Below are 9,753 nucleotides of genomic sequence, written 5' to 3' on the forward strand. Positions count from 1 at the left end.
CCTACATGCACTTTGATCTTTAACAGAGCTCTTTTCCTGATTTCCACATCTCCTTTGCTGATACTCCATTTTTCATCCGAAATCAGTATGGCAAACCTCATGCGTGATTCATTCCTTAAACTGTTCTACCCTCTAAGCTTCCCATTTCTGTTGATGCCAACCCTGCTATCTTGTTCTTCCAAGCGCACTTTCTATCCTTTCTTCTGCCTGAAATCAACCACCAATCCTATCAGCTTTTCAGTTACAGAATCTTTTCAATTTGTTCTGTTTTCTTCAGTCCCCCTGGTGCCCCTGAAGAATTAGTTCTTGCTGTGTGTCTCCAAGTCTCCTAAATGCTCTTGGCACAACTCCAGATCCTGTTACTTCCTTACGTTAGAACCCATGACAGCTCCTTATTACGCCAAAGACTAAGCCTTTGCCTCTCCAGAGTTTCAGGCAGCTGTTCCCAGTATGTCCCAGCAGAAGCCTTCTATTCCTGCTTGCTCGCCCTGTGCAGTTATCCCCTGCCCTGAGTACCAGACTGCTCATGCTCCTCCTCTCCTGACAGCAGTGTTATCACTTGCTGGTTCAACTTTATTCCTTTAAGACCCACTTTGTGGCCCATATCTCCCTCTCGCTAATCACTTCCTTCTCAGCATCCCTCCAGTTTTTATATACTGCTGACTTTCACAGTCTAGTACTTGATTAGAGACTCCACTGGAGTTTTCCATTTTTTAAAAAAAGGTGTTTTAATTCCTCAAAGTAGACTTGAGACTTCTCAGGCAACTCTTCATATGCTCTTTATCACAATAACATCCAGCACTGGACCATTCAGACAGGTGCTTATTGACCCAGAACAAAAGAAAAAACTAACATTGACTGTTAAGTTCTTCAAATGTACCAGTCAGGGTGCTAAGGAGAGGAACTGCCCTCATATTAAGATAAGGAAACCGAGGATAAAAGCTTAAGTAAGTGGCCCAAATCCACCTAGCTGATCAGTGTTGGACCCAGGACCCAGGACCCAGGACCCAGGGAATTTGGATTCAGAGCCTGCAAACTCAACCACTGTATAATGATGATTATAGAGGGTATCAGTAAATTCCTATCCCTGCTTTTTTTGAGAACTAGTACGACCCAGCACTGTCAAGCTTTGGTGTATCATAAGAAGGACCCTTCTCTTTTATTTCCCCACCCAGAAGTGGAGATACATAAATGTGGTATATAGGGAGGCAACCCTCATCACTGGCCATGACTCAGAGGGAGTGGACCAGTGACTTTGGAAGGCCATTAGTTGAAAACTATCCTGCTTAATTTCAGTAGCTCTTTAGGACAATAATGAAAAGAAGGACATGCCTCTGTTGTTCTCAGACTTTCTTGTTATTTCTAGGAGTGATAAGTATGAGAACTTCCTTGGTCTCACATGCTGTCAAACTCTTGGTATTTTACCTTCTCACAGGGTAGATTTACTTTATTTCTGTCTTCTTTGAGATGATGTTGCATTTGAATCTCAGCTCTTAGAGTGTTGACAAAGAAGACCCATCTCAACCCTACACTCTTTCCTTGATTCGCCAGGGACATCTTGCTACCAGAGCTATGTTTTTATGCTGCAAAAAAATAAAGCCATTGTCTCAGAATATGAAATAATTAGACATTTTGAGGAAGATTAGCTTGATCTTTAGTCTACTAAATGATAAAAGGAAGTGTCAAGTGTTTAAGAAAAAGAACATGTTTATGGAAAAAAAGGATATTTGGAGTAGCTAATCTTTGGGGCAGCAGTAAAAGCCAGGGGCCAGGACATAGCACTGAAAATTTCCTGGGAATCTTACTGCGCAGGCGCACATTTGGATGCTGGTGAGTGATGCTTGCCACAAGTATATACATTCTTTGTGATTTTTTGGAAGCAGATGTTTTATTTGATGACCAAAAAAAAAACTGTAAAACTTGCACTCAGTGTTTTTTATTTTGGAATCTTGTACAGATATTTAAAATAAGTACTTTTAAGTATCAACTATAGGTAAAAAAATGTTGTACCCTTCCCAGACAGTCTCCACATTAACTACAACCTTTATAAAAAGAGGATGGGGGGCAATATATTCTTGCTGTTGGCCAGCCACTAGTCTTTTATTTGGAACACAAAGTATGGTCATCTGGGGGCTTCCTTAATTTACCTTCAATTTTTTCACATTTAGACCATTTCTAAAAATAATGCATTTGGGTTTTTTAAAAATTTTTTTAACGTTTTATTTATTTCTGAGGGAGAGAGGCAACGTAAGTAGGGGAGGGTCAGAGAGAGAGAGGGAGACAGAATCTGAAACAGGCTCCAGGCTCCAAGCTGGCTGTCAGCACAGAGCCCGACGCAGGGCTCGAACCCACAACCCATGAGATCATGACCTGAGCTGAAGTTGGATGCTTAAACGACAGAGCCACCCAGGCGCCCCAAAATAAAGCATTTTGAAGATCATTAATGAATTTGTAAAATGGAAACAGGACACTCTGTGATGAAGCAGAAAGAGCTGTGTCTTGGGAATTATGAGACCTGGGCTCCACAGCTGCCCCTACTTTGTGACCTTGGGCACATCTGACCAATTTGGGAATAATTTTCTTGTGTGCACAGAGAGAGAGAGAAAGGGTCTCTTGTACCTCCCGAATGTTGGGCTTTTGTGAGTCCTGAGCACCGTTCTTTCTTATTGTAACAGTGACCTCTTGTGGTGTATATCCTTATCAGTTTTTTGATTCGCAAAGTAAACTTAGGATTTATTTATTTATTTTATTTTATTTTATTTTATTTTATTTTATTCTATTTTATTTTATTTATTTTATTTCTTTGGTGTTTCTAGTAACTATATTTAATATTTGAAGCAAATCTGACTTGTTTTTTGATCGATAAATCTTAGTCGGAAATCAGATGTTAAGATTAAGGGGACGTAGAGTATCAAACCCCATCTAATAAACAATTCTCTGTGCTTTTCTTCACAAGCTGCATATAGCCAACTCTACACTTCTAGAAAGAGAAATGCTTTGTTTCCATGTTGAATGGTTTGTGTATTCCTCTTTCTCCTAGGGAGCAGGGGAAGAGGCGTTCAAGAGCCTCATCACATTCCAACAGCTCAGACGTGAGCAGACTGGAACGCAGAGCAGGTGAGATGCTTGTGTTTGTAGAGGTCTCCAGTGCTTTTTCATTGTCAGCGTCTCCACTTGTAGGAAAAGCCATTTGCACCGAACAGTGTCTGCTTTTGGCTCTCTGAAAACTCTAGTCACTTCGTCCAACTGGGTCACACATCAACATTTATTTTTATATACATTTTTATTATTTTTTACAACAGTCTTAGAATTCTTACCATTACCCAGTTCTAGTGCCTCAAGCATCTGTAGATTACAGTATTAGTGATCGTACAAAACATTATTTTGTAAAAGCACCTGGGAAATTGCAAAACTTAACATCGACATAGTTATTGAGTTCAAAACCTGAGTTCAAAACCATTGTTCACTTAAAAGAAACTGTATTAACTGTGTGAAGACAGCCTTTTGGGGCTTTAATCTGTTTGAGAAAAAAATACATAACGATATACATCACAGGCTAGAAATGATGCAAAATGTATTCATGCAATGAAATCTAGCAGTTAGAAAAAATGAATTAGACTACATTTATAATATTGACTGAAATGAGTACACATAATATTATAGGAAAACATTAAGTTACAGAAATAATGACATTATGCTGTTTATGGATGCAGAGAGATCCATGTGGTGACATGTAAAGTCGAACATGATAAAAAGAACTACCTGGTTTAGAATGGCAATGACCCAGGGTGGCTGGGTGGCTCAGTGGATTAAGCATCTGACTTCAGCTCAGGTCATGGTCTCATGGTTCATGAGTTCAAGCCCTCCATCAGGTTGTGTGCTGACAGGTCAGAACCTGGAGCCTGCTTCATGTTTTATGTCTCCCTCTCTCTCTGCCCCTCCCTTGCTCATGTTCTTTCTCTTTTCTGTCTCAAAAATAAACACTAAAAAAAATTTTTTTTTGGAACGGTGGTGACCCTCGGGGAGAGAGGAAGGAGGGGGAAAAAGTAGGGGGAGGCAACTATATCTGTAATGTTTATTTCCTTGAAATAAGGGAGAGGCTAAAAATACGATTGATATTTGACCAAACTATTTGTGGGTACACAGGTGTTTGTCATATTCTTCGCACTTTTTTTTTTGCACACATGCCATTTTGTGAAACCAAACTATTGTTGGACTCAAAAAATATTTTGTTACTTTCACAACTAATTTCTTATCAATAAAATGACTTTTGTGGCCAATGGGAATTTCTGTACCACTCAGGAAGATCTTAGACTGATTTCCGCATCAGAATTGTTGCTAAGGATTTTACACTTACTTGCTAAAAACATCAGCCAATAAACACTGTGTCAAGTTTTTGTGTCCAGAACTCAAAGCTGTGGTTAAAACCTATAACCACTGAGACAGCAAAATCGTCAAAAACATGCTGAAATTTCTGCTTGACTTACCCAATTTCCTGTTGAATCATAATTTTTATATTTAGCAAACTGTGAACCTAGAGGAAAGTGCTTTCTAAAATATTAAGTTGTTGCCCAAGACTGAAGCAAACTTTATTTAGTTTTTGTTAATCTTAAAGAGTAATCACAGGATTCCATGCTTCAGTTGCTAGAATGGAGAGTGGTTAAGTGTATAAAATGGGATTTTTGCAGAGAGCAGAGTTGGGGGAGGGGCACGAGTGGGTGAAAATGTGGAAGAGCCATGGCTGGGCACCACTGCTCACACGGCGATTCTCGAGAGAGGGTTAAAAGCGAACCCTTACACCACAGTGTCTGGCTAACTTCTGCTCCAGGAGGAAACCAGTCAGAAGGGCCTGCAGGGACTTTCCTTTCCCAAGGTTAAACAAACTGTTCTGTGATTTCTGACTCTCCCCTGTAATTCAGTTCCTCCCGGGGTGAGCATGTTATTGGTTTTGTTTGTCCCGAGAAGCAGATTGATAATCATGGTTTCTCACAGAGCTGTTCTATTTAAGAGCATATTGCATAGGAAGTAAAAATGCTGATTTGGACTTACTGGACTTGGAGTCTGTATTTCTAGTAAACTTAAGTATGCCATAAATATTTGGCGATTAAATTGTTTGTCAGAGTTATTATCTTCTGGCTTTTCAGTTGTCTTGATATATGTTGACTTTATTCACATTCTTTGGACTTTGTGTCAGATACTTGGGACTATGAACAACCATGTATACTGCTTAAATATTCAGGTTTACTGTTAGACTCCATACCTGTAATTTATCAAAGTTAGGGTAGACTCCTAAAAGTAATGGCCCAAAAGATTGAGATGGTGGTCTACCATCCATTATCTGCAGTTCTGAAATCCCAAAGCTGAAGCTTGGGAATGCTCTGAAAGCTGAAGTATTTTTCAAATTCATTTAGTGGCCATGCCTGACCTGACCTGATGGGAGGCCAAGAATAGTCTTTGTTTTAGTGCTGTGAATATGCACACATCTTGCTGCAAGGTGCTGCCCAGAGGAGCCTACAGGGGTGTGTGTGTAATATGCAATGCATGTACCATATTGCCTTAGTAACATTCAAGACTTTTTGAATCCCAAACCACATCTGGTCCAAAGGCTTTGGATAAGGGATTGAGAACCTGTACTGATGTGGGACAATTTTGTCCTAAAGACAATGCACCTTTGTGTATTACAGTGAATTTTTCCTTATGGGTTAGACAGATTATGTGACAGCACACCTACACTATTTAATTATAGCTTTGTTTACAACCCCTTTCTGTCTACTTTTTCTGCTCATATGCTCTTCACGCCCAGGGTACATCATCCCCTCTTTGTATCAGGAAGCTTTGATAAAAGGGCAAGCCTGGACTCACTGCAACTGGAGTGGCTATTTCCAGGGTGGAGTGCATTAGAAGGGGCCCTGTGCAGTGGGAGAGATGGATAAATTGCATAGCTTCCCTGCTTCTCCTGGGTGACATCATCACCGTGTACTTGGGAAGTTTAAACTGTGTTGTATATTTTTTTTCTTCTCAAGAGTAATACAAATACAGGAGCACAAAAGAAATTAATAACCCATAATCCTAACTTGGAGATGACCATTGTTACCTCACTTTACAGAGAAAAGTGATGTGACTTGCCCACAGTCAACTAGCTAGTAGGTGGGAAAGCTAGGATTCAAACCCAGACAGTGAATCTAGAACCTGTGCTCTTAACAGCCTCCCTGGTCAGCTGGTTGGTTTGTTTTGTTTTGTTTTTCCCCAGTTAAAACAACTTAAAAATATATAGGCCATACATCTTTTCACTGCTTTCTCTTTTTCTTTCTTTCTTTCTTTCTGTGAAACCCTCATTGTATGTATCATTTCTTTTTTTTTTTTTTAATGTTTGTTTATTTTTCAGAGAGACAGAACACAAGCAGGCAAGAAGCAGAGAGAGAGGGAGACAGAATGTGAGGCAGGCTCCAGGCTCTGAGCTGTCAGCACAGAGCCCAATGCAGGGCTTGAACTCATGAACTGAGAGATCATGACCTGAGCTGAAATTGGATGCTTAACCAACTGAGCCACTCAAGCACCCCATCCCTATCATTTCTAAGTCTTTGTGTGACATGTTTAGGATCTAGGCACCCACTGTGGGCACTTGACTGATCAGTACCAGGTCCACTCTGAGCAGGCACAGACATAACCCAATATAGACTGGGTGCCATGTGAGGGCCTTACAGGGAGGACTTCCAAGAAGGGAAGCTAAGGAATCCATCTTTAGCATTGCTCCTGAGAGTCCACACAGCAGTGCCCCCTCCAACTGCACTGTGCTTTAGATAGTGAGATATAGCCTGTGTGAAATGTAATCATGATTTGCAGTTTCTAATATGATTCACATTTCCCTCCAAAGTCACCTTTCAGTTTACTGTTTTTGCTGTGGGGTGGAATACTATAAAGAGAGGTCAAGTGCAAGGGCTGTGTAAGTGCAAGCTATATGACCCTGGACAGGTAACTTAATACCTCTGAGCCCTACTTTCTTCATTTGGAAGATGGAGACAATTTGGGGACCTCCTTATAATGTTATGAAAATTAAATAGAGGCACAATGCATCTTTCAGTACCCAATCAATGGTAGCTCTTACTCTTCTACAGCCTTCATTTATGGGCACCATCTAGTTTTGATAATTTGGTGGTATCATGCAGCTGGATAACCTTCAGACAGCAGTAGCCTGTTGTTTTTTAATCAGGAAAATGGAATTCACAGCACTGACTGGGCCCTGAGCTTTACCTGTATCATGTCTTTTAATTCTCATAGGCCCGAAGGCAAAGAATTTCATCTCTGTTTCACTGATAAGGCTCAGAAAGGGTGAAAAACCATACCCCGGTCACCCAGAGCACCAATAATGAAGCTGTGATCTGAACTGACATCTGTCAGTGCCCAAAGCACAGGCTTCTCCCACCATACTGCACAAAATCTCTGGCCCACAATGACGTGGCCATGTTAGTTTCTATAGGAAAGAACGTTTCTGTAGGCCTTCTTCCCTTTAGAAAATCTTCCATCAAACATTTTCAAAATCCTTATTCTTCACATAGCTATAGTTTTCTATTTATTCCACACTACAGAGTGTACACAGTGGTACATTTAAATAAAAAATAACTCAAAACTATTTGCCTCCTTGGGTACCTGGCAGGCTTAGTCAGGTTCATGCCCCACATTGGACATAGAGCTTACTTAAAAAACAAAAAACAAACAAACAAACAAACAAAAAACAAAAATAAAAAAACTATTTGCCTTACTGACAATAATTCCAACATTGACAAAGCTTAAGACATTATGCAGTGTCCCAACCAGACTTTAAAGTTCTGATTTCTTTACATGATCTTACCTGAGTTTGATTTGGGGTGATTTGATTAAGAGACACAGAGTTCTAATTAGAATTAGTTGGGCTTAGGGGGTGAGGTATAATTTAATTCCAGAGATGATTAATTTAGTGATGAATAGCAGACCTGGGATGGGGCTGTAGGTACAACTACCTTTTCACAGCTTTCTCCTGATCTGGGTTACTCTTGCAGTCTCAAAAGCCAACTTGCAAGAAAAGGATACAGAAATAGAAGTAGATGAAGTCTTTTGGAATACGAGGATCGTACCAATTTTGCATGAATTAGAAAAAGGTAAAAAAAAAAAGTTTGTTTTAAATTGAGAATACCTGTAGTTATTTATATGTTCCCCATTGCGCTGATATTTTTAGTATGCTTTGCCACCGTGTCTGTAAACACGTTCAAAAACAAATGGAGTTATCTCTTTATTCACTCAGTAACATATATATGAAGTACATGTAAACCTAAGTGTTAGTGACTAAAGATTATACTTTAAATGCCCGAAGAGAGCCTACTTCTAAAAAAACCCATGGAATATAAATTAATTATCACCTTCTATCCACCCAAGGAAATGCTGGTTTGAACTCTCCAAGGTGACAGCTAATACACAAAAGTGAAAGATTGAAACAGATTTCAGGCCCCTGAAACTTTGACTAAGTCTCATAGACTGGCATGTGTGGCAGGTGTGGTTTTCTAGATCCCAGTGTGTATCTCCTACTCTTCCAGGGCTCCCACACCTGGTGGGAGTGTCACTCAGCACTGGAAGCAGCCTGGGGTGTGCCCAGCCTTCACACTCTGAAGTGCCTCAGCAGTAAAGGCCTGTGATCAGCGGGTCTCTGCGAAAGAGGACCTATGGAAAGCTTGTCAGGAGGATGTCCCTTGCCTTCTTTCCTTTGCCGCTCCATAGGGATTCCACTCATGTGGTTGAACCGGGCTCCCTCTGGAGCTGTGGTCACGGCCCCAGGCTAAGCTCAGCAACTGGCGCACACACATACACAGTAGGCCCTCAGTGGGCATTGCGGAATGAGTGTTCCGTGGACGAAGAAACCAGGATGATAGCCTCAGGAAGAGGCCCTCGGAGAAGCAGAGTAAATCAGTCCTCCCCAGCAAGCAAGGAAGTCATGTAAAAGACCCACTTCCCTAAAGGTTCAAAGAGCCTCACTGCTCCGTGGCTCCCTGTTGGTACTTGGCCGTGCTTGTGGTTCATGAGGGAGCCGTGGGCAAGGTTTCTGGCTCCAGTGTTGCTACTAACTAAGCCTATGGCCCTGGGGGAACCACCTGACCTCGGTGCATGGCAGTGTTCTCATGCCAGGTGATGGTGGCTTAGACTGGACCATCGTCACTGTCCACTGCAGCTCAAAACCCAGAGTGATGACTTTCCTCCCTCTGGAGCTACTAATTTTCACCTATTGATTAGTGAGTCAGCTTACCTTTGGGCCCTTTATTTTAGGAGATGTGTGCAAAAACGAGAAGAGCAGTCAGTCTGGGCCAAGGTTAAAAAGGAGAACATGCTAGGAAAAGCTGAGTAGCAAGAGTGGCCAGCAGCACAAGGGCCTGTCTTAGAGGAAGTCTTCAGTCTGAAGGATTTTAAGAGAGTTCTGAGAACACCAACAGAGAGAATTGAACCAGAGTTTGGGATTTTAAATGTGGATGAATCTCCCTTCTTGGAGGATTGTTGGCCCTGAAGTATGGCACCTCTCCCATATGCAACTTTAAGAACAGTACATGGGGGCAGGACTGGGTTACTTGAGGTTTGGGGTGTCTTTCTTTCTTCCTTTCCCTTCCTTCCTTCCTTCCTACCTTCCTTCCTTCCTCGCCCACTCCCCCTCCCTCTTTCTTTCTTTCTTTCTTTCTTTCTTTCTTTCTTTCTTTCTTTCTTTCTTTCTTTCTTTCTTTCTTATTTCTTTCTCCC

The 9,753-nt window shown here is 41.2% G+C and overlaps 1 protein-coding gene across 8 annotated transcripts in view; it reads left to right on the top strand.

The window, feature by feature from the left end:
• ARMC2 (armadillo repeat containing 2) overlaps positions 1-9,753 on the top strand; it is a 134,827-nt gene that overhangs the window by 35,194 nt on the left and 89,880 nt on the right. For all 8 annotated transcript variants that reach the window (XM_077780065.1, XM_077780060.1, XM_077780064.1 and 5 more), the window contains 2 exons: positions 3,041-3,117; positions 8,037-8,135. In XM_077780065.1, the coding sequence (XP_077636191.1) occupies positions 3,041-3,117; positions 8,037-8,135 (176 nt within the window). The remainder of the gene's footprint in view (positions 1-3,040; positions 3,118-8,036; positions 8,136-9,753) is intronic.

Source organism: Crocuta crocuta, unplaced genomic scaffold (assembly GCF_008692635.1).
Source record: "Crocuta crocuta isolate KB4526 unplaced genomic scaffold, BGI_CrCroc_1.0 scaffold147, whole genome shotgun sequence".
NCBI classification, from domain to species: domain Eukaryota; kingdom Metazoa; phylum Chordata; class Mammalia; order Carnivora; family Hyaenidae; genus Crocuta; species Crocuta crocuta.